Source organism: Alligator mississippiensis, chromosome 4 (genome assembly GCF_030867095.1).
Source record: "Alligator mississippiensis isolate rAllMis1 chromosome 4, rAllMis1, whole genome shotgun sequence".
Lineage (NCBI taxonomy): Eukaryota > Metazoa > Chordata > Crocodylia > Alligatoridae > Alligator > Alligator mississippiensis.
The window spans coordinates 167,498,954-167,523,707 of NC_081827.1; the positions used below are offsets into that span (position 1 = coordinate 167,498,954).

Genomic DNA, 24,754 nt, shown 5'->3' on the forward strand with positions numbered 1-24,754 from the left:
CCCTCCCGAGGCTCCGCCCCCGCTAGCGTCACCTGCCGCCCCCTGGGGGAGCCGGTGGCCGGGGTGGGGCTGCCCGTCTCCTAGCAATGGGCACGCGAGGCCTGCAACTCCCCCCGCAGGGGGAGGAGCCCCAGCTGCGGCGCGCGGAGGAGCTGCAGGCCGCGTGAGTGGGCGCGTGAGTGGGGGCGGGGCGCCCCGGAGGGTCTCGGCAGCCGCGCTGGGGGGAGACGTCTGTGCCGGGCTGACCCCGCACGGCCTCATCCACGTGCCGCCCCCACAGACACCTCTCCCGTACCCCCCGCACACCCCTCTGCTAGGAGGCAGCCCCATAACAGACACGGGCTCCGGGAGCAGCGTCCCCCTAGAGAAGGGCACTGGTGCCTTTCCCACTCAAACCCTGCCCCTTAAAAGCCGCGAGGTGACACTTCCCGAGGGGCCTAGCCCCATGCCTCAGCCTCTCTGCTAAGACCAGCACGACTGAGGGCACCCGGCATCCGGGCCCAGCGCTTGCGTGTAGGCCTATTTGGTGCATCAGGGAAGTGGTCAGCCTGAGCCCATAGACACCCTGTTGTTGGTGGAGGTTACTAAGTTGCAGCAAGAGTTGTTGGGACAACTACAGTAAAACCAGGGACCAAAGATTCATAGGAAGTCACTGGCAGCACCAACCCCTTGATTTTAAGATGATCTGTAGCATGGCGCATTGACAGGTCATCAGGTGACTTGAGTCCAATCCTTGAACCGTGGCTCTGTCTGCCAACGTTGCAAGTCTTTCCACAGGGAAGAGTAGGCTGTTGGCTGGGATTCCTCTCCTGTTCCTTCCTCCGCTCTCTTTTCTGTTTTGAGGGCAAGACACTTTACCTCGAAAGGGGCTGCCACTTGGTTGAGGTTGTGGCACCATTGGAGTCGGCTAGCAGCGCTCCAAGGAGGGGGATGCCAAGCAGAGCACACCAGCCAGTGCCCACTGGCTCAGACGAGTCCAAGGAGCCAGTGGACGGTGCCCAGTGAAACTCTCCCTGGAGACCCCAACAGATAAGGCACAGGAAGATGGCCCCACGGTCACTAGGGCCTCCGCCTGGCCGGAGCCTCCTTCCTGGTCACATAGTCGGGTCAGCTTAGCTAGGGCTAGATGGAGGGTGACCAGGAGGTCCTGGGACTTGGTGGGGCCATGGGTGGAGAGTGCATAAACAAACACAGGCAGGGAATAGTGTAATCAGAGTCTCAGCATAAAGTTCTTGAGGAGGTGGTAAAGGGGCTGCAGCCTGGCACACTCAAGATAGGGGACTTTTGCACATAGGATACCCAGCTGAAGTTCTGTGGCCCATGGATATTTATAGACATAGTTATTTGATTTGGACGTCGGAAATATATATACCAAAAAAATAGGAATGAGACCCAGTGCTTTTCACAGGCAGCTGTAGCTCTGGGTTACAAAGGGAACGCAACGACACGGTTCTGTCCCCACATTACAGAGAAGAAAAGTGAACCATAGAGAAGCGGAGTGACTTTCCTGACTCCGTGTGCAGGCTGGTGGTAGAGCCAGGGACCAAACCCAGTTCTGAGTCCCAGCCAGGTGTGCCGTCTTCCAGCAGCACAGGAAATTCCACCTCAGCCAGCTGGAATTCATGCCTCCCTGCCCCAGCTGATGGGCTGGAATACGGGCTGCTGCCCTGTGCTCTCCTCTGCGTTCTGACAGGGCATTGGGTCGCCTGATCTGAGTGGACTTAGATCTCTTCACCCAGGCTAACTCTCACAGGCTCCTTCCGTGTAAGTCTGTTCAAAGTTAGTGCAGAAATCAGTCTTGGCTTATGGCATCATTCCACTCCCAGCAGATATGGGGAGCACCCCATTAAAGAGTACTGAAAACTGCCTTCCTGACTGTCTGCCTCCTCCGTTGCAAAGATCAGCTTTGTCTTGGCACTCCAGCACTCCAGCTGTTGTTTCTACCATGTAACACTGTTCTGCATGTCTCTCTCTGCAGGTCCATGGCCTTGATGACCCCCGCAACTATCCGCTTGGACAGGAAGAACATTCATGCCATTGAGAACCTGCAAGGCGGGGGAGAAGTCCACAGCCTCTACCTGCAACAGGTAAAATGCTTCACCATATTCTTTTAGGTGTGGTGATGGCACCCCCTGGAGATTAGCTCTGGTCTGGTACATAAGCCAGATTCTTATACTTAGTAACTCCCACTGCAAGCAAGAATGGATTTTATTAGTGGATGTTAAGAGTCCATCTTACTTAGCCATCCTCTAGTACTTTTCATATATAGTAGGTCTTATACTAACAAGAAAAGCCAGTATCATTGGTGCTGTGCTACACCTGGGGAAACCAAAGCACAGAAGGGCAAAGTGACTTGCTCTAAGTCACCCTGAAGTTTAGTGTCAGAACCAGAAGAAAGTTTGTCTCTGAAATAAGGTTGAATTCGATCTACTAAGCAATTTTTCAAGATTGTCATGTATGCTGGGATGAATGAGTCCATTCTTGAGAGGGAGAGAGACTCCAGGGGTGAGAGATTAGAGCAGTGATTCTCAACCAGGGAGCTACACTACCTAGCTTGTAAGGAGCAAAGCACTCTCCTCTTTCTGGTTCCCCACGCCCACTGCAGCATCTCACAGACCAGCAGTGTCCCCAGCTGCTCTCCTGGGGACTGCTGCCTTACTCGCCTTCTGGCACATCTGGGGTGCTTCCTACTCTGAGCAGCATACTCTGCTGCGGGCAGGTGGACAGGTGGCTAGAACCATGCTTCTCAGCTCAGATCACCCCCATGGCTTCTTCTGTGCTCCCAGAGCCAGTGGCAGGGACTAAGGGAGCAGAGGCTCTGGTCACAGGCATGCACAACCCCAGGGGAGCAGCCTTAGGTGCAGGCTCAACCACCTTTATCCCTTCAGGTGTGGACTAGGGGCAGGGAGTAGAACAAGCAGGGTACAGCAGAGCAAGGTCCTGCCCCTGCCACCCTCCCCTGGCACCAGCTAGAGGGGTGATTCTCAATTTTTTTAGTCTCAAAGCAGCCCTCCATCACTTTTCTGAATTTATATTCTAGTTCACTGAATCTCAACTTGCACCCCAGTGTGCCACAAAATTCAGAGAAGTGGTGGAGGACTGCCTTGAAACTAAGAAGATTGAGAACCACTGGATTAGAGAGGCAATGGCAGATATTTTAGGCCCAAATCTTAAGGGTTTTTTATTTTGTTTTTCAAATCATAGAGAAGTAGGGCTGGAAGGGCTTTCACAAAGTCATCTAGCCCTGTCTACAACATCCTAAACAAATGTTTGCCTAACTTATTCTTTAAAACTTCAGGAACAAACTTTTACTCAGCTACAAGACATAATGCTCCAAACCTCAAAAAACACATTTACCTTGCCACATCTGAAGTAGGGGGATAAGGGCACTGGCAATGTCCTGCCACTGCAAAGATGGGAAGTAATTTGTTGAAGTATGCTCAAGAGATCCAAGGAAAGTGACAATTGTGAACACAACCTTGGGTTTGGATTTCAGTATTTCTCTGCAGCATCTGCCACTTAAAATATCACAACCCTGTGCAGATGCTTGAGAGCCTGAAAGTAAATAAAACTAAATGCAGTATTAGCAAAAGTGATGAAGACTTATGGCCTTTGACTGAGACATGAATAAACACACAAACAGGACAGAAAAATGGAGAAAAGCATATTTGATTTTTAATTCTTTGCTTTCAAAGATTTCGGCTATTGAATAGAGCATTATGGGTTTAATCATCTAAGTGACACAACTAAGGACGTTTAGATTTTAAAAATGATCTGCTTTTTAAAGTAATATTAGAACATCTTAGTTCACCTTAAAATATAATTGGTACAAATCTGAGTACTGTTCTGGCCTCAGCTATCTGGCAGACCTGGTGAGGGTGATCTACCTGTTAAAATCCCATTCTGCAGTTGGATCAGCTCATGGGAATCCCCCTGTCCCATGCAGAGCCCCATCTACTTCAGGGTCTGTGTGGGAATCAGGTTGCAGATTCTGGGCTTTCCATGCTGCTTCTTAAAATACTTGCACATACAGGTGATTTCACGTGTTTGCAAAGCTTACACACATTAGAGAACTCTGAGAAAAGATCCACACATTCCTTACTTAAAGCTTCCATGTTTTGGAAGCTGTGTGCATGAGTCTCACTCTGACCAACAGATGCTTTACATGTTTTACCATGACTGAAGGGACTGCTCCCCAAAGTCTTGAGTTTGGGCAATTTATTCTCTCTTTTACTGTTCTCTACTCTCACTAGTTATAACAACGACAACAATAATCTTGGATCCTTTTAGAAGCGTTGACCCTTTTCCTTCCCTGCAAAGGCAGCCTGCCTTGGAAGGATCTGTATAGGACTGGGAGTCAGGAAGTTCTCAGTCTTGCCACTTCTTTGCTGCGTAACTTCAGAGCAGCTGCCATGCCTTAGCTTTCCAAGCTGTTGCATACCTGGCCCTCTGCCTCCGTGACTGTTTGCCCAGGGTGGCAAGCATGCTGTTAATAACCACTGTTATTCCTTATTTCATTTTTCAGAACCAAATTGAGAAAATTGAGAATCTCAGCTGCCTTCCCAATTTACGGTATGTGGGCTTCTAACAGCAGTATTAACTTCACAGATTGCACCTAGAAGAGGCAACTGTTGCAGTGCAGCTGTAACTGCTGTCCACTTTTGCCAGTGCTGGTGTGCTGATCTGAAGATAACACTTTTTTCCTTGGTGGGGGTGAAATTTGATGTGTGCACTGACTTCAGTGTTCTCAAATTAGCTCAATCCTAAGACCTTAGCCCTGGTTCTTTGAATGCACGTAGGACTTTGTCTTCGGGCTCTACATTTTTTCAGGCAAAAATGCAAATTAAATGTTTTTTTTCTTTAGAGCCATTGGATCAGATCTCTGTCTTTAGGCCTGGACTCATTCTGACAGAAGGAAACAGGGAGCTTTCAGTAGAAGTTAGATCAGGTTCTGGAAGATCAGCATAGGTTTTCTCTTATCTAGCACAACACAGGTCCGTATAGGAATGTTTCCCACAGGAAGTCCCTTGTATTTGTGATTCCTCTTTGTACTCACTGAGGCAACTCCCTTATCTCCTGCTCCCCATGCTCTGCAGATTCCTCTCACTGGCTGGGAACCGCATCCGAACAGTGGAGAACCTCCATGAGCTCCAGCAACTGCAGTTCCTGGACCTGTCACAGAACCAAATTGAGACGCTGGATGCTGGTATGGGAGGTGCACAGGGCTACTGTTGTGGGACAGAGCCAGGCATGCCCTCTTGTCAACCCTTCTGTAGTTTCCAGTGCCATTGTTCTTAATACACTTTCAGGTTGAAGCCATCATTGCTAATACTGCTGCTTGTTGACAATTATGCACTTTCCTAGCCTGGTCCAGCCAAGGATCCTAGTGCAGGAATAAACTGACTCCTATACCATGTGCTTGGTACCATTATTGCCATTACAAGACAGCAAGAAACTACACTGCTTGCTGAAGATCACACAAGTCAGTGGCACGGCTAGGAATAGAACCCAGGAGTTCTGCTCACCAGTGCCCCATTTTAACCCCTAGATACCCACCCCTTTCTTCCCCTAATGATTCTTTTTTCCATTCTACTTTTCATCCTTTATGAAAGCAGAGGCTATTCTTGTCTTGTCTTCGATGAAGTACCTCTTGAGTGTCCCACTAATGGCAATAATATCAGTAGTATAGTACTATATGCACACAGATCTGGGTTACACACATGCAGGCCTGCGTGGGGAACTCACACAGTGAAAGATTTCTTCTTAGATCAGTGATTCTTAACCAGAGCACCACAGCATGCTGAGGTGCCCTGAAATCCTTTCAAGAGTGCAGTGTGGTGCCATGCAGTGTTGGCTACGCAGATGTGATTCACCAGATAAACCCAGGGATGTCAAATAAGAATCTGTAATGTTAAAAACATTCTGACCCGGTGTAGTCTTCCTGAGTTCTTTACAACAGAAGAATTGCTTTGTTATTTTTCCATTGTCAAAACTGGAGTAAAAACTAAGAGCTGGCATTTTCTGAGGGGGGCCTTGAGTTTGTTGAGGCATGCCTTGGGCCTAAAAATGTTGAGAACCAGTCTTAGATCCTTAGAACCCTGCTACCATTCAGTCTCAGCGTCTAACACAGGTTGGCAACACATGGCCTGCAGGCCAGATCCAGCCCCTGGAGCTGGCAGGCTTTGGCTGTGCCCATGCCTGTGCTACACAGTTTCCACCTCTGCCTGTGTTGCTGTCCCTTCTCCCCTCCCACTTCCTCAACTGAAATATGGACACAGCGTCCAGCTATGCCAAGGCTATGCAGAAAGTGACAGCAGCACAGATGCAGTTTGCATCTGCCTAGCCCTGGTACAGCTTTCCACCAGCAGAAACCTGCACCACAGGCAGGGAGCTAGGGGCTTGGAGAAGTGGTGACAACATGGGTGTAGCTCCCAGATGCCTTGCATGGCCACAGGGAAAGCACCCTGTCCCTGATGCTCTGCTGAAGCCACCTGGCCTATGTCAGCTTGGAGCTGAGCTGTTCCAGCTTGAGGCTTGTAAAGGTTGCTCACTGCTGACCTAACAGACAGTGGACACATCTACATGAGACACTTAATGCTCAGTAGCCTAATAACACTGTAGTAGTGTGCCAGGCAAAAACTATGCTAGTATGCTACTGTGCAGTAGTATTAAGCTACTGCACAGTAAGCGTCACAAAAAACTGTTCGCTAGTGCTACTGCGCAGTAACTAGTTACTGCACATTTAGTTAGTACTTCATTAGGCAAGTACTAAACTAAATGTGCAGTAACTACTGCACATTAATGAACACGTACATGTGCCCAAGTGAGTCCTAGAGGATGGGCCTCCCAACAAATTTTTTAACCAGAACTCGGCAGGCCATTTCTCTTGCCATGACATTCCATGTCCTCTCTTACATTTTGTCTGGATTCATCTGAGCCCTTGAGCACATGCTTCTCCACTGAAGTCAATGGGACTTAAAACACACTTTGTTAAATCAGCCTCCAGCTGATTTTTATTTTCATTTGGGCAGAAAGATGACAAGGTACCACCATGGCAGACACCATGTTTACCTCACTCTCAGGTACAGCAGGCCCTGCCTACACTTGGTGCTTCTAAAAAACAAAAGGGTGCACAGATTAACAACATATCCCTTCATCTAGCTGGGTACTCCCCAAGAAAACCAAAGTTTGAAGGTTATGCTTTCAAGGCAGAAGACTGTCTTGCTATTCATCTCCCTTCTCTGGAATCCTGGAGTTCTCAAGTGCACCCTTAGTCTGTGGCTGAATGAGCCAAAGGAAGGAATGAGATTTTAAAATACAACAGGGCAATAGCAGGGGACTGAGAATCAGGCCTGTGCTCCATTATGGACTCTGCCTCCCTCACTATATGATGTTAAAAAAAACATTCCACCTCCATGCTTCCGTTTCTGCAGGTACAGAGGGATAATACACCTTTATCCTTAGCAGGTATTTGAGGCTTAAAGCTTGTGAAGCTCTTCAAGAGCTACAGATAGTAGATCCCAAAGCAAAGAGGGGCAAAGGTTTTCAGTGACTTGCAGTCTAACAGAGTACCCAATTAATTGATAGCAGAGAACTCAGATGGCCCCCACTCACATTTTTTCTTTCCCTTGTTCTGTGCAGACGAGCTGCCACAGAGCCTCCTCATTCTCGACTTAACAGGAAACGGATGCACCAACCAAGATGGCTACCGGTGAGTGAGAAAGCCCCTCTCACCAGTTTCATGGACAAGAATTAAGTTCCTCATCTTGCTACAATCTTCTCTGATCCCATTGTGTTTCATACATGAATTGGAGTGCTAAGCAAGGTCTGGCTTATTTAGGTCTAGCACGTGGATGGGAGACCCTTTAAAAAGACACAGTAGAGGCAGAAGGAGCAGGTTTCTTCATGCAGTGCCCCAAGTGAGTCAGTTGCTAGTCACAAGGTAGGGCTCTGCCCCAAAAGGGAACATGGCATAATGGACACTGAGCAGCGCTAGCCAGTGCACCATTCACTAGTTTCCTGATTTGTTTTGTTCACTTTCCTGATTATGTTTTTGTCAACATGCAAATAGTATCCTCCAGCCTGGGGATCTTAAGTCACTTAAGCCTTGCCTCACTCTGCCCTGCACTTAAAGTAGCGTCTTTAAACATTGCTGCTGGTTAGGCTTTTCTGCAGTGACGTCCCCCCTATGGTTTGCACTGAAGTCTGTCATTTAACTATAGCTACTGCCTAGCTGGAACAGCAGCCAGGACCTTTGTCTCCTAAGCGGAGGCCTTTAGTACATGTGCTAAAGGGCACTAGACCTACTACTAGAGATGCATCCATCTCCTTGAAGTATCAGCCATCAGGAACAGGCAAAAATATGTGGGCTGCTTACCTAGAGCATATAGACTTCTACCCCTTTCTGCTTTTTCTAAGTTTATCACCTGTCTCAACTCCCTCCTAATATAACCCCCTTCTCTGTCAGTCAAGTTCTTTCTGCAGAAGACTATGGATTGGTGAAAGCCCATGACTGATCACAGTACTGTCATCCTGGGGCTGGAAACAGCTGCTACCACCCTAGGTCCTGCCTGCTTCTCCATCTTCCAGCTGGCTGACCCCTAATGGTTGCCAGGTGCTGAGATCTGGTACCATGAAGCAGCTCCCACAAGCTGAGAGCTTTGGACATTTATACACGTGCTGTGGGAGGCAGGGGAGGGGGAGGGGGCACTTTAATTAGAGTAGCTCCAAGAGCCACTCTAATTGAAGTGCCCAGAGCATTACATGTCAAATGAATTTTATTTAAAGCTCATTAAACAAGCTTTATTTAAAGTGCCCCCACCACCATTTTTCAGCACTGATATATGTGACGCTGGAGTCTGCTGGAGTATGGTAATTACCCTAACTCAGTTAACCAAATCTGCTCCAATGCATTGTAATTACAGCGTGTCAGAGCAACCTCAACGTACGTGTATAGGCGCTCTTAGGGACTGCTGATTCACCAGTCAGTTCTGACTTGGGGTCCTAGAAGCAAACATGTTTCCCTCATACCCTCCCTTACACATTAAGGACCAGTGTGTCATTCAAGTGTAGAACTCATTGCCATCAGATGCTGTGGAAGCTGGCAGTTTAGTCAGATTCAAAAAGGGATTGGATAAATTCTTGGAGGAAAGAGGCATCAGTAGCTATTGAATACAGAAGTTAGTGATAAAGCCTTTGAACTAGAACTTCCTAGACCAGGGGTTCCCAAAGTTTCTATGCCGTGGCCCAGCAAATCATGGCCCAGCAGTCAGCTGACTGTGGCTAGAATTTCCAGCCAGCAGACAGGTAAGAATACCCCTACCCCCACCCTGGGGTGGGCCAAACCCTGCACTGCCACAGGCCCTGCAGAAGGAGCCGCAGCCTCTCCGCCCGACTCCGGGGGACCATGGTTTGCCGGTCCGTGCCCACTTCCGATCCGGCAGCCAACTCGTGACAGCCTGGCACCAGGCCATGGCCCAGGGATTGAGAACCCCTGTCCTAGACCTTAAATACTGGAAACTGCAAGTAAGAAAGGAACAGTGGAAAAAACCCTGCTTTATCTCCAGTTCCCTCTCCCTTTCAGCATCCACTCTGCCACTGTGTGACACATGATACTGGGCAAGATGGACCCCTACAATCTGATCCAGTAAATGGCAATACTTATATTCTTATGACCCTAGGGAATATTTTGCAAGAGTTCCCTCTCACACTGGCAACTCATCAGATTCCAGCTTGGGCCATTCCCTTCTGCCTGAAATCTTAACTAGGTATAGTGAAATTTTCACTTTCTGCTCAGATCCATAGTACAGAGCTGCTACTGTTCAGTTTGACATGCAGCTGTCACATGCCACCCTAGAAATAGCCGTAATGGGTAGAGTGATCCCAGAGTGCACATTCTGTGTAAAGTGCTTTGAGAGACATGAAGGAAACACATTGTATTCTTTTGGCCTTTCCAGGGAGCTGGTACTAGGGGCCTTGCCACATCTTTTAGAGCTGGATAACCAGACTGTCTCCAGCCAGAGGAATTCTGCTCCAGCAGAGGAAGAGGAGGAGGAGAAGGAAGGAGACGATGGAGCTGCTGTTGACACGGACTCTGAGGAGGATTATGACATCTCTAAACTGATTGGACCTTTCACTGTAGGCAAAGGTACTTAGATTACTGCTGTCAGCCACTGAAAGCAACCAGGGCAAATTTTGTTCTGGGTACAAGGGAGTAAATCCAGACCAACTCCATCCCCTTCTCCTCCAGTTTTGCACTCTATACACTATTTGAGGCTATGTGTGTGCGTCAGTACTCATGAAAGGGCCTGTACAGCCTCTCCTCATGCTCCAAAGGTGGGGAAAACCCTTCTGCTCACCAGAAACTCAGCCCACATGCCTGCATCACCACCAGGGGGCACTGGAATGATATACAGGGCTTTGTTTAACCCACCTGTCTGCCTCCTACCCCCTTGCTGGTCTCAAATGCAGAGGGGTATTTTTTATCTTCTCTCACTCCCCTTCCTCGGCAGACTTCTTTGCAGATCTCCACTGGGAGCTGACCAGCCGGTCACAGAGGAGGAGAGAAGAGGTGCTGAAAGAACACCAAGTTTGCATGATGGAACTTGCAGAACGTCAGAGCCTGATGCAACCAACTGGGCACCCCAGCTCAGCGACATGGAAAGACTGGAGGGCAGTGAACCCAATGAAGAAGGGAGAAACACAAGTGAGATCCTCAGCCTCCAGGCCACTTGAGCCCCAGCTCAAACCCAGATCAGGACCTCTGTCATCTACTCCAAAGCCTGCCAGGCAACACAGTGCTGCAGATGCTCCCCAGAAGGCTCCAAACAAGACCAGGACCCAGTTCAAGCCCCCAAAAGAGACAGCTTGCACTGTGACTAAAACAACAGCCAGCAGAGCCAAGAAGTGACTGGAGCCCAGCCAGCTCCCTTTCCTGCAAAGGCACCTGGGACCTGTCACTGCCCACACCATCTCCAGACCCACAGAAACATCACAAAGAGCATGGCTGACATGTAAAGCCCCTTTATTTTAGCTTATTTGCCTGTGGCCTTGTGTCCCAATCTCTCAGGGGATAAGAGGAGGTTGGGGGTAAGTGCTGCTCAGTAGACAGTTTGTAAAGACATCAGCTCCTTCGTTCTCCATGGGTAGGTAGGGATCATCTCCATTCTATAGAGGATGGAAGGCTACTAGCTTAGCAGCACTTCCTCCAAGGAAAGAGCAAGGTGAGTACAGGTAGCCCAGCCACCAAATTCAGACCCACCCACCTAGCTGAGGCTCTCCCTTTTTCCAGTTCTCCTGATCCCATATCAGGATACTCAGTACCAGCAGCCCATTAAAATGAGGAGGCCACCATTGAAATTCTGGACTCCAAGAGAATGACAAGTAGTAAGAGAGAAGAGGTGGTGGCTCACATTGCTGGGGGAGGGCTGGGCATGGCCAGGTCAGGAAATTCCAGTCCAAAGGTGTTACCTCCAGTCCAGCGTCAGCCCCAACATGGCAGCAGAGTGACAACCCACATGGCTTGAAGCTGCTACTGTGCAGTGGTGGGCAGCTCTGGTCCAGTTAAAGAAGCAGTGTTCAGATGTGAGGTGAGGAGTCAGGACTGGGACAGCGGCAAGGGGCTTGCATTTGTCTGAAGTACTCCAAGCTGCAAGAAAAGCAAAACAAAAGAGAAGCAACATCCAGACCCACTAGGGCGAGCAGAATTTTGATACAGAAGGCATGGTTTCAAGGGCTACGGGTGGGATCCAATTCAAATGCACTCTTGAATATATGTACCCAGCAAGCAATGCTCTACCTTGACTCGCGTGTCACCATTGCCTTGCCCAGTGGGACTTGCTGGCTATCTGAGCCAAAATCCAAGGATGAAAGTGGCTTCAAGTTTTCCAGAGGAGGACAGGATATCAGTGAATATAGTTCGTGCAGCCCCCCTGTGCTATGCTTCCCCAACCCCGTAAGTGGCTAGAAATATGAGTCTTCAGACAGCATGATGAAAACTCTCCCTTTTGGGACAGGCACTAGACCCCTACAGTGTATCTGCCACATGGAAACTGGGCCACAGGGGTCATTTCCACAACATCTCCCAGAGGCTGAGCTGAGAAGGGATTTTGCTCCATTCATCCGAGGCCCCTGCTCAGACTGGTGCGTCTTGGATGCGGCTCTGAAGGGACCTCCCGAGTCACACTCCAGGTCCCTGCTGCCTCAGGCAACCATGTCATTCAGTCCCATTCCCAAACCTATCAAGCTCCATCTTCTAAACAATAAAGAGCAGTGGGAGCAAGAAATCCTGCAGAAACCTTTCCAAGAGTCTTGTGTGTCTGAAGGTCAGAAGTTTCCTACCAATTCCAGGCCTCTGTTTATCCAGGGCCACATTTATGCCCATCTACTCTTGTAAAAAGGCAAGGGGGAAACAGGTCATGCGGGCAAAGAAAGTCAGTGCACTGAGCTGACAATACCTCAGAGTAAACCACCACGAGGAGCATTGGGCAGTACCGAGGAGCCCCCTGACAGAAAAAGACGAGATAAAGGGAGGGGAGTAGTCTCCAAGTCCAGTCCACAAAATCTGCCATGTGTGTCAGTCCTTCCCCAACCAGCCACGCACCTGCTGTGGGGCTTATTTGTAGAATTTGATCTCCGTGTCTATACAGTCAAAGAAGAGGTCTTCTAGCTCCTCTGGGTCCAGGGTGATACCACCTGCCAGCATCTCCTTTACAGCCTCCAGGCCCTGCATCTCCAGATCTTGCATGGTCTGCTGGAGCTTTTGGCCCCGCTCCTGCCAGGTAGGAGGAAGAGAGGAGAGGGAGAGAGAGAGAGAGAGAAATTCAAAACAGAGCCACATGGGGGCCTGCTGCTCCTCATGATAGCATGGATTAGGAGCAAGTCCACTGATATCCATGGAGTGACATCAAGCCAGGAGGAGAATTAGGAGCCGAACACAATCCTTCCCCCTTCATCTCCCAGAAACCACACCCTGACCTCACACTAGGAGCTCCACATCTAAACTGCCTCTTACTGTGATGCCAGAACCCATGGAAAGCAGGGAGAGCTCAGTGCCACAGAAGTAGGCCCAGCTACCCAACCCCATTCACAGCACTCAAGAAGCAAGCAGAACCCCAGGGTAGCTAGGGCATGATCCCTGAGCACTGAGTCACCTGGCCTGTCTGCATGAGCTTCACTGCAGCTTGGTGCTCCCGATAGAGTTCATGCCTCCGATCGACTCTGCTCTGGAATCGAGGGACCTTCTTGACAGGATCCTCAGCACCAAAGCTTGGAGACCTCACCTGGGGCACTGGTGTTACATTGGCAACGAAGACAAAGGGTTTAAACACAGACCTGCAGGCCAGGAAGGGGAGAGAAGCAGAAACTGTCAGGGCCTTCACCCAACCCCTTGGATGCTAAGCTGTTCCCAAAGCTTCTCAGGTCAATATGTTTCCGCCACATCTTTCCCTGGGTGCTCTCTCCCCACCCATGTTTGAATACCCAAAGTTGTAGGTATTGATCCAGCAATGGGATGGTATGAGTGTGACAGTGTAACACCCGGGATGGCATCACTGTTTTAGGACCCAGTCTCTGTATTCTCAAGGGCTTCCCATGCACTCAGAACCCACAGGACAGGAGCCTGGATGCTTGCTTTATGAACTGCAGATCAGTATCTACCAGGGACACTCCTACCTTGGACACCTGCAGTGAGATCATCCCTGGACTGACTGCTGATGCCTGGCAAAGGGTTGAATAGGGCCAGGAAAAAGCTTGTGGTTCAAAATCACTCATAGGCTATAAACAGATTTCACCAAATGAAGTACATCAGCTGTGCTGGAAAGTGTCCCAACACAGCTGATCTGCTTCATTGGGTAAAAAAGCCATTGTCCATTGTCCTGCAGGGTCAGGCCCTGCTACTCCCAGGAGTTTCCCTGTGGTTTCCCCGTTTGCACACAGGCACCAGAGGAAGTAACTCTACAGATGGGGGAAACGAAGCAGGTGCTTGAAGGGCCTGATCCTGCTTGAGTATTTCTGAGGCATTCAGGATCTGGCCCCTCACATCCCAGGAGCCCCTGCCCAAAGCACCTGGACAGCACAGGCAGCTCTAGGCTGCCTGCACTCTCCTTTCTTAAAGCAAACAAATATACTCCACAAAATAGCAGCACAAATTCATACCACCTATGTCACAGCCACAAATTCTGGGCATTTCTGGTGCAACAAGGGGCAGGGATGTCTGTTTGCTTGGCTTTAATGCTGTCATAAACATTTTTATGTGGCACAGAGGAAACATCTGTTTCCAGCCATAGCTTTAACATACAGGCTAAAGGTGCAATCCTGCCTGGTGCTGAGCATTCTCAGGGAAGCCACTGGGAGTGGAGACTTAGACCCAATAGGTCTGTTTAACTATCACAACCATCCTCTTCCTGGTTCATCTGGCAACCTAGAAGTCAAGACCCTATTGGCAGCTGCGTCACTGACCTGGAAGGATCAGGTGTGGCTGTAAAGAAATGGATACAGGGCAAAGCTGGGTCCTGGGGAAGGATGGACACCATGCTACCCGTGGTGCAGAAGCCCTCTGAGTCCACACAGATCCCGCTGGCCTTGTCCCTAAGGATGCCCATGATGGTCTCCACCGTGATGTGGCCTAGCAATGTGAGGAAAGAAACAGAATAAGCAACTCCATAAGTGCTGGGGACCGGGCTTCCCCATCAGCTAGCATTAAGTTAGGTCACTGCACCCCCAAAAGGAGGTGGGACTGACTGGGTTTTTTGGCAGAGATGACAGCAACCACCAGACAGGCCTTTGTCATCATGTGCCTGGTAAACAGACATGGCACTGCCCTGGCAAAGGCCAACAGTGCCATTCCCAACTCCCACCAGGTCCCAAGCCCGCACCTGCATGCTGCTGCAGCAGCTCCCGGCCAGCACAGTACCGAGCCTTGGCTGCCTCCATGCGGACAGGCTGATGGCTGAGTGAGAAGATCTCAGCAAAGTTGAACTCCCCATCCCCACTCCACCAGCCCTGGCTCTGGGCATGGTGCCTCAGCTTCATGTGCTCAGCAGCGATGTCTGTGCCAATGCTCAGCTGGTTGGAGATATTTCGGGCCCCTTCTGGAAAAAGAATCACTGGTCAAGTTAGACTGTGTTTGAGGAGAGGGTTCTTGGGAAGAGCCCAGGTCAGCAGCCCTGGAGACAGGAAGCTGATGTTTACCATCAGAGCAGAAGCCACAGCAAGGCCAGTTTGTTGGAAGCTGTCCTGCCCATCTTCCTGACCCACAGAGACCCCTCTGAAGGAATTAGAGGGTTCCAAGGGCAAATACTCATCTTCTGTGTCACGGGGGAGGACTGGCAGCTGGTGGATTTGTGCTACAAACTGAGCCAAGACCCTCAACACTAAGGCCACCAGAGGCACTGGATAGAAACCTATTATCTGGCCTCCTCTGGATGAGACTCAGTAATCACGACATGAAAGGGTCTATGTTCATCTGAGTCAACCATACCTCTTGGTTCTCTCATCTTTCTGAGCTGTTTTTTGTTGTTGTTGTTTTTTCACCCTCCCCTATTTCCCTGCTGGGGTGGAAAGAACAGTGTCCCAGTCCAGCTGGAACTGGAAGAACACACTGCTTCCTCAATGGCACCTCCAGCCTTGCCAGTCCTTTGACATTTCCCTCATGTTTATACTGCTAACCTCTGATTTTCTCAGCTGCCCAATACAGGCCAGCCGTCTCCAGCACCCAAGCTTCGGTCCGGTCTGCCAGCAGGAAGGTGTTATGATAGATGAAAGGGGTGGGCTCCTCCTTGCAGCTGCCTCCTTGGCCATAGCGCTCCAGCAGAGTTGTGATCACCTGCACAGCTTCATGGGCTGAACGGCCCCTCTCCAAACCTAGCCTGCAGCACATGGAGCAGAGAAAGAAAGAACTGCAGTAGGATGGAGGTAAGAGTCCATGCTCTGCTCACCTTCCTCCCTGCCCAAGACCCAAACACAAACTCCTGCAGGAAGAGGAGATTCATAACACATCCAGAGAATGCCATGATCTGACTGCCAGCTGGGCAGGTGGACAAAGCATGGGCATCATGCAGCTGCCACTGCATGGGTACTGAGAGCTCAGCAGATCAGATCAGATTATAGCCCAGCAAAGAGACCATCTGGCTGATAACACTGAGTGGCCCAGGCACAAATCAGGGACTGTGGTTGGCAACCATGGCTGTGGTAGCTCTCTGCCTCCTGATCCCTCCCTTTCCAGCCCATCTCACCTGACCAGGTCCATTCCCAGCAGAGCCTCCTCCTCTCCAACAGGCTCCTTGGTCCACACACCTTCATTCCCAATGCAGACCCCATGCTCATTGGCTCCCATCTCCGCTCCCCACAGCCAAGCCGGGCGGCTCAGGATGACCGCGTGGGTCTTCTCTGCTTGGTCAACCTCAATGTATGTACACTAGAGAAAGGATGGGAGAGAGGCCGGTTGGCAAACTGGACTGCAGGACATGCTCTTTCCTTGGTCCAGGGGCCCAGATCCACCCAATGCAGGGGCCCCCATTCTTCCCCAGCACTTGCTGTTCTTGGCATTTGGACCACTCACCTGCACCTTGGTCCCATTGGGGTAGGCTGCAGCAGGGAAGTAGACGACTTCCTGGACCTCATTGCTGGGCCGGTCTGAATTTTTGCCAAAGATCACAGCCTGGGAGGCGGTGGCTGGAGGGAGGGCCACGAAGCAGTCACAGGAGGAAGGTGCAGGTGGGATGTGCTCAGCCATCCTAGCCAAGTGGGGAAGAGACAAGGCGAGTCAAGGCTATGTTAGAGAAAATTTGTCCCTGCAGGAAGTGCATCTCAGCTGGTGCCCCCACCCTCTGCCATAGCCAGCCAGCTGCTTCCTGACTATGGGAGCCACCTGTGCCAGCAACTGTGTGTGGGGGGGGGGGGGGGGGGGGGGCGCCTTCATCCTCTGCCACCGAGGTCCAGGATGTACCCTGCCCTTTTCTCCTGACAAACTCACTCGCCAGGCCCCCTAAGACAGGACAGTGGGGTGGGCAAGCTCCTAGGCTTGGGCAAGTCCATAGCCAACTCAGCTGGGGCCTTTAAAGGAGAGGACCCCAAGGTCACTCTCCCCCACGATCCCCACCCAACCCCTACTGCAATTCTGGCTGCAGCCGCCCCTAGCCCCCGGCGCTGCTGCCCGCAAGTCAAGCTCGCCCCGGGAGGGCCGCGGGAAGGGGCGGCCTGGGGCTCCCACCCGGCCTAAGCAGGCCCCGGGCAGCTACCCCACCCCAACAGCCTGGCCAAGCCGGCGCCAGCCGCTGAGCAGGGAGCCTGCGCCCGGCTGCCCGCAGGGCCAGGGGCTGCGGGCGGGCGGGCCCCAGCCTCCAGCACCTGTGCAGCCTGCTCCGGCCCGGCCACCAGTGCCGCCGCTTCTACCCGCTGCGGCCGGCGACGGCGGCGCCCTGTGGCCGGAGGCTGCCAAGGCACAAGGCCGGAGGGGGAAGGGGCGGGGCGGGACGGGGCGGGCAGGCGCTTCTCCGGCGGGCTCCCGCCCCAAAAAGGGCCGCCGGGGCCGAGCGCGGGGCCTACGGGGCTGGAGCCCGAGGCGCCGTCAGGGGGCGTCTCCGCGCCCGCACACACCCCCCCCCCCGAATGAGTGGGGGGTCTCTCTAACACACACACGGAATGAGTGGGGTCACACACACACACAGAATGAATGGGGGGGTTTCACACACAGAGGGAATGAGTGGGGGTCTGTCACACACATACCCACACACACTGGGAATGAGTGGGGGTCTCACACACAGAGGGAATTAGTGGGGGTCTCTCTGTCACACACAGGGAATGAGTGGGGGGTTCTCACTAACACCCCAGTGAGATGTCATTGGGACGGGCCCTCACCAACACCCCATTGGGAATGAGCAGGGTCCCTCTAAGATCCCCATGGGACCAACTGAGATCTCTCCCACCACCGGAATGCCCCAGACCCTTGGATCTCCCCTCCCCTCCCCTCCGCTCTAGGCACAGGTTGGATGTCCCCATTTGGGATGGGACTCAGTAAAAGCAGCTGTTCCCTCTCACCTTCTTTTGCTTCCCCCCCCCCCCCCCCCTTGGACATCTCAGCCTGGCCTGTCTTCCCAGGCAAGGGAGAAGTGGAGGCTTTGTTACCCTTGGGAACAGTTGCAGTGGGAAGCCCTGGGAGGGGACGGATGACATTCTCTCAGGGTTTTCACTCACCCCATCTCTCCGCTTTCATTTGCAGTGAAGCCTAGTTGCATTGGCCAGAGGCTGGAGGGCAGGGTGGGGGCAGCTGCCTTCTCTCACACCCTCTTTAGAGTCGCTCCTCCAGTTTTGATCCTTTCCTCACCCATGCACCCTGCAGTGGGTGTCACAGCTGTGTAGCATGCCCCGGATCAGTACAAGTTACACTGGCTTTGTCACACCCGCTTGCCAACCAGGGTAGGCCTGCTTTGCGAATTACACTGTCATTCTCAGCCCTGTGGATTTGGCCTCCAGGCTGGACGATAAGAATCGCATCCTCTCATGCCAGCCTTGAAGTGGGCCAGAGAAACACGGGAAAGTATCCAGATGACTGCAAACAACAGCAGGGGAGAGAGAGAGAGAGAAGCTGGAGGAGGGTGGAGAAAGTGAGGAAGAGACGCTTGCCAGAGAACCAGACTCACTGGCTCTGTGGCCTGCTTCTTGCCTCAAGCCCCATAACCCATTCGTTGCTATTTCATCTCATTGCTTCCCCTCCCCTGAGGCCAGTTCTGCCAGGCCCAGGCTCCCTCTGCTCCAGATCTCCGTGTCAGGTACTGGATGGCTCCACTCCAGGGCTGTGGCAGGAGACAAGACTGATCCCTAATTCCTGGCCCCTTTTCAGGCCTGGGAGCTCACCAAGGCAGGCCTCTCACAAGGATGTATTAGGGTGGTTCCGCTGTAGGCAAGAAGGTAGGGGGTGATGGACGGGTTGAGCTCAATGCTAGCACCCTCTTGGCCCATTCTACAAGAAAGGGGTTCTCACCGAATGTTGGGACCAACACCCATGGCTCTGCCTCATATGCCCAGGAATCACAATACCCACTGCCTGTGATTTGGATAACTGTGGCCCAAACCCCAAGGAAAGTGGCTTACGCTGATCCTGGTCTCGACAAATCCCTTCCCACTCTGCCCTGAATAGCCACAACCATATGTGCCTGTCTTGACTTGCTTCCAAAGAGTAGTTAATGTTGCAATGGGCAGACAGACCGAGGGACTGATCTGCCTCCAGGGACTAAAAGGCAGCAATTGGTCTGTTGCCACCCAGGTGAGGTCTCTCACCAACCCTCCTGGCTGGCTTTGTAGTGGTCTAGCAGTCTCTGCCTGCTAGGTGCCAGGCAGTGACAGCCCAGGGGGTTTGCTTGGCTTCACTGTGATGAATGTAGGGCTCAGAAAGGGACCACCAGCTGGTTTTGCAGGTGCCCCATCTGAATAGCTCAGGGCAAGAATGCAGGTCAGTAGAGAGAGCAGGGTGCAGAGAAGAAATGCCTGAGCCATGCCCAGACAGGCTGTTCCCAGCACAGACACCCCTTCCTTTTCACTTGCAAATGGAAATATTCGGCTGTGGGGGAAAACACCTCCAACAGCACATTGTGCAACAGAGCTGCTCTCTGGCTGCTCACAGGCCTGTGTGTTTCTTTTTCATAGGTTTCATAGGTTTCATAGGCATTAGGGCTGGAAGGGACCTCGGAAGATCATCGAGTCCAGCCCCCCGCCCAAAGGGCAGGACGTCAGCTGGGGTCATAGGATCCCAGCAAGATAAGCATCCAGTTTCATCTTGAAGGTGTTCAATGAAGGCGCTTGAACAACCTCCGGTGGCAGGCTGTTCCAGACCTTGGGGGCTCGGACAGTAAAGAAATTCTTCCTTATGTCCAGCCTGAAACGATCTTGTAGTAGTTTGTGACCATTCATCCTCGTCATCCCTTGGGGCGCTCTGGTGAACAAACGTTCCCCTAGATACTGGTGGTCACCCCTGATAAACTTGTAGGTGGCCATCAGATCACCCCTGAGCCTGCACTTTTCCAGGCTAAAGAGCCCCAGAGCTCTCAGCCTGTCATCGTAGGGTCTGCTTCCCTGACCTCTGATCATGTGCGTGGCTCTTCTCTGGACTCTCTCAAGCTTCTCCACATCCTTTTTGAATTGTGGAGCCCAAAACTGGACGCAGTACTCCAGCTGCGGCCTCACTAAGGCCAAGTACAGGGGGAGAATGATGTCCCGGGATTTGCTTGAGAAGCATCTATGGATGCAAGCCAGCGTTTTGGTCGCTTTACTAGCCGCAGCATTGCACTGCAGGCTCATGTTCATCTTGTGGTCAATGATGACCCCCAAGTCTCTTTCTTCCATAGTGCTAACCAACATAGCACTGCCGAGCCTATAAGGATGCTGCGGGTTTTTTTTCCCCAAGGTGGAGAACCTTGCATTTATCGGCGTTGAACACCATCAGATTCTCATCCGCCCACTTGCTGAGCCTGTCCGGGTCAGCCTGGATCATCCGCCTGTCTTCTGGTGTGGATGCTTTGCCCCAAAGTTTGGTGTCATCGGCGAACTTGGCCAGTCCGCTTCTGACTCCAGTGTCCACATCATTAATGAAGATGTTGAACAGTATGGGTCCAAGGACAGAGCCCTGGGGGACCCCACTGGTCACAGGACACCACGATGAGTGACTTCCATCAATTACTACCCTCTGGGTCCGACCCCGGAGCCAATTTTCCAGCCAGTGGATCGTGGGGGACCCAAGGCGACAATTGGCCAGTTTCTCCAAGAGACGATCATGAGACACCAGATCGAAGGCTTTTTTGAAGTCAAGATATATGACATCAATCTCATCTCCCTTGTCCAGGTGATAGGTCACCTGGTCATAGAAGGAAATGAGATTGGTCAAGCAAGACCTACCCGCAACAAACCTGTGCTGGCTATCCCTTAAGATGTTGGCGTCGGCCAGTCCATTAAGGATGGCCTCCTTAATAAACTTTTCTAAGATCTTCCCTGGGATAGAAGTCAGGCTGATGGGCCTATAGTTAGCCAGATCCACTTTCCTCCCTTTCTTGAAGATAGGCACCACGTTGGCCTTCTTCCAGTCTTCGGGCACTACACCAGAGCGCCAAGAGTTTTCAAAGATCCGCGCTAGAGGCTGGGCTATGATGCTCGCCAGCTCCTTGAGTACCCTGGGGTGAAGATTGTCAGGGCCGGCTGACTTGAAGGTATCCAGCTTCTCAAGATGTTCCTTCACAAAGTCAGCATTAATGGAGGGCAGGGGATCACCTGGGGGATCCCTCCCATTTTTGGTGGGATGTCTAACAAAGGTGCTCATTTACCAAGAGCTTAGTCCAAACCAAATACCACCTGGGGTCATTCCATTCAATCCCTATGCATTCTCCCTTGCTATTGCAATCAGCTGCATTATCCTTCACTGTATGGCATGGTGTGGCTGTACACTTTTCAAACCACTGCTATACTCCACCCCAGAGGAAGCTGCATTTTAGCAGTGGGTAAAGTGCTCCCTGTGAACAGAGCACACTGGGATCCTTCTGGACCAGTTCTGCTAGTTTTAGGCCGCTGTTACTGTACTAGGAATCTGCAATGATGATGATTATTCAGTGACTGCTGCCAGGATTTTTCAGCTCATGCATAAAACTGACTCACCGTGGGGATGTCAGCAATGGCAGGGGGAGGAGACTTTAATTGGACATCAAAGGACATCACTTGCCCCTGATAAGTTGAACACTGCAAAGCTGTTTTATTAGAGAGACAGTTGATCCAGCTGGCTGAGTGAAAGGTCAGCCTCATGGTTATGGCAATGGATGGTGAGTTCTGCTCCTAGAGCTGCCACAGAGGACCTGTGTGACCTTGAGGCCTCCGCTTAATCACTCTGTGCCTCAGTTTCTCAACTCCAACATCAGATGAGAATGCCTCCCTTCTCCCACTTCCTATGAGGGTTGTGGGCTCCTGAGATTCCTCAGGGCTGCCTTCTGCTGTATGACCATGTAGCCCAGAGGACAAAGCAGCTCCACCCCTGCCATAGAGATAAGGGGATTGACGTTTCATTGCGCCAGGTGCTGTCTAAGCACACACAGAAGGAGAGGCCTTGCACCACAGAGCCCATAGGCTGAATAATACAGACAAAAGCTAGGAGTCAGGAATAGTAAATAATCATCCTTTGCGTATTTTGTTAGTAAAATTGTGAAGCACTAGACAACAAAAGTCAGTGGCATTGTTCCCACTGTCCAGGTGGGGAAACAGCCATGAGGAGGTGATGGGGCATCCTCAAAGGTCACTCAGCTGGCCAAGGGGAAAATTGGGACTAGACTCCAGGTGTCCTGCTTCCTGCTTAGCACTCTCCACTAGAGCATGCTAATTCCTGATTTTGCTAAGCTCAGATATATCAGTACTGGAGCCTCTTACTGTGGTCAAGATCCAAAATGGCTGTTCTGGGTGATTATTTACGCTGGTTTTGCTAGACCAAATACAGTCCGAAAGTGAAACTGTTTGGGTAGGTCTCTCTGGCTAAATAGGGTGCAAAATGAACAAGGCACTGGACTGGGACTCAGGAGACCAGATTCTATGCCCAGCTCTGCCACTGACCTGCTATGTGACCTCGGGCAAGTCACTTGCCCTGTGTGGCTTTGTTTCAGCCACCTTTTATCTGCCTTACTGCTTCAAACTCTTAGCTCTTTGGTGCTGGGAGTATCTCCTAGTTTATGTATGTACAGCACCTAGCACCCTGGAATGTGGGCAGTACCTCCATGTTCTAAGACAGCAATGTTCAGCCTTCTGCCCCTGGAGACCAGAGGAGTGGTGTGGGACAGATCCATGGGCCAGATCAGACCCCACACCAGCCTCATGTGCCAGGATTGGGCCCCAGGGCCCTGAGCCACTCTGCTAGGATCCTGTGCACTGGGATTGGACCCCTCATCACTTTGTGTGCCAAATGCAGCATGCAAGGCCATGCTATCCAGCCTGCAGGGCAGCCATGCGTCTGGAAATTTGGCAGCAGGTGAATGATGATACCTGTGGGAAGCCCCACAGGCCAGATAACCTGGCACCAGGGGTTGAATCTGGCCCACAGGCTGGGGGTTGAGCACCGTTGTTATAAGATTATTCACTCAAAATAAATCATTATAACCCTGTCCAGCCTGTGACACTCGTGCCATGGGATCCAGGATTGGGGCCAGCATCCATTTACTGAGCATGATTGACGGCAGCAGCAATGCCAGGAAGGAGTGTTGCAGTGGCTGTGATGGGGCTGTGGAGTAGCGTCCCATTTCATCATGCCTGATCTGTGGTATGAAGTCCAACCTGTTTGACATCAGTGAGCAATGCCTTCTTCCCTCAGATGACAAACCATGCGGGGCAGCCACGGGAGAAGGCTGGGGCCAGAAAAGGTATGAAAGCCAAGGCCTAAGGCAGCCTATGGCTACTGCTTAGTGCTAACAGTGCGGGGGGGAGGGGCAGGTGGCATCAGGGGTGGACTCCACTCCAGAAAGGTCAGATCCTGCTGCTGTGAACACAGCAGAAGAATAGACAGCAAGGACTTGCTCACATCTCCCTTCTCCAGGGGTTGGTTGGCTTCTTTTCTATATTCCACCCATGGGAGGCAGCTGTACACACACTTAGATCCTGAAGTCAGTGCCATGGTGGGGAAGTGCATTGAAGTCAATGGTGCTTCTGTGAGGCCTGGGATGGTATTGATTCCATCCCCCTGGATCTTGACCTGCAAATGCAGCAGGGGGAGGGGATCAGGAGGGTCTGGGGGGAGGTAAGAATAAAATGAATAAGGGAAAGAATAAAATGCTCAGCACTGCCCTAAAGTTGCAGGCTTCTCCCACCTTCTCTGTGATTACTTTTATTAGGCACCACCAGTACTAGGTGAACCTTGAGCCTGGAGGCTATGATGCAAAGTGCTGTATGCATGCTTGGGACAGGATGAAGTCAGGAAAAGAAAACCAGCTGCTCTACCCAAATAATTCTGAAATAGTGGGAATCAGGACTGTTTCTAGACCCAACGGTTAGAAGAATGGACTGAGAGCCAGGGCTCCTTTTCCTGGCTGGGGCTGGAACAGAGGGCCTAGAGACAAGATTTCTGGATGGTCTGTCTGGATCTGGGAGAGGGAGGAGGTCTAAAGGTTAGGGCAAGGGACTTGTGAATCAGGAGTCCTGAGGTCTCAGCTGTAATCTCAGAGGAAGGTGGTCTCACATGTGGAGAAGGGGGCCGAGACCCAGAACTTTGGGATTCTCTGTTGGGCTCTAGGAGGGAATTGTGTTGTAGGCAGAAGGATCCTAAAAGCCAGGACTCCTGAGTCCTCTTTTGCATGTGGTTTAACTTTGGACACTGCATATTTTTGGTGTCCTTTTTTTTAAAAACATTTCCTACTTTACACAGTTGCTGGTCTGCTTGCAAAATGGGGTTACCTTGTCCTGGGCCTCTCAAAAGGCTCTGTGAGGCTTCAACCCTGAAGGTCTGCAGAAGGCTTGGAGATGTCTGGATGGAGATGGGCAGAGGGTTACTACCTCAAGAGTGACATGGACTTGATCTCTCTCTGCAGCAGCAGAAGTATCCCCAGGCTCCGGCACTGAACACTCACCCATTCCCTGTTCTGGGGAAGGGGTGACTGGGGGATAAGGAAGTTGGCCCCACCAGAGCCAACTCCCTGCCTCATGAACTAGTGCTTCAGGGAGGCTCTCTCATCATTCCCTTGCCTCATTAAACCAGGCCAGGGCACAAATAAGGAGATACACACAGCAGGGGAGGCACACACACAGG

General features: G+C 51.5%; 2 protein-coding genes across 11 annotated transcripts; one reads left to right on the top strand and one right to left on the bottom strand.

Moving 5' to 3' along the window:
* Positions 1–2: 2 nt before the first annotated feature.
* On the top strand, positions 3–12,299 carry LRRC46 (leucine rich repeat containing 46). 6 transcript variants are annotated; one of them, XM_006277122.4, is made up of 7 exons: positions 3–163; positions 1,979–2,087; positions 4,526–4,572; positions 5,097–5,206; positions 7,642–7,711; positions 9,957–10,147; positions 10,512–12,299. In XM_006277122.4, exons 1-7 carry the CDS (start codon positions 87–89, stop codon positions 10,907–10,909), a joined length of 1,002 nt encoding a protein of 333 aa, XP_006277184.2. In that variant the 5' UTR covers positions 3–86; the 3' UTR covers positions 10,910–12,299. The 6 variants fall into 6 exon arrangements, with proteins under 6 accessions (XP_006277184.2, XP_019338129.1, XP_019338130.1 ...); XM_019482583.2 differs by having other exon boundaries at positions 111–175; XM_059727027.1 differs by lacking the exon at positions 3–163 and adding an exon at positions 1,577–1,764.
* On the bottom strand, positions 11,007–18,291 carry SCRN2 (secernin 2). 5 transcript variants are annotated; one of them, XR_009462013.1, is made up of 10 exons: positions 18,193–18,291; positions 16,559–16,733; positions 16,233–16,414; positions 15,667–15,866; positions 14,874–15,089; positions 14,458–14,623; positions 13,152–13,332; positions 12,602–12,772; positions 11,470–11,647; positions 11,007–11,200 (listed from the first exon to the last, which is right to left on the bottom strand). XR_009462013.1 is itself a non-coding variant. In XM_059727024.1 (9 exons), exons 1-8 carry the CDS (start codon positions 18,231–18,233, stop codon positions 12,614–12,616), a joined length of 1,320 nt encoding a protein of 439 aa, XP_059583007.1. In that variant the 5' UTR covers positions 18,234–18,291; the 3' UTR covers positions 11,007–11,647; positions 12,602–12,613. The 5 variants fall into 5 exon arrangements, 3 of the variants coding, with proteins under 3 accessions (XP_059583007.1, XP_014459127.1, XP_019338126.1); XR_009462012.1 differs by having other exon boundaries at positions 11,007–11,204; XM_059727024.1 differs by having other exon boundaries at positions 11,007–11,647.
* Positions 18,292–24,754: the final 6,463 nt, after the last annotated feature.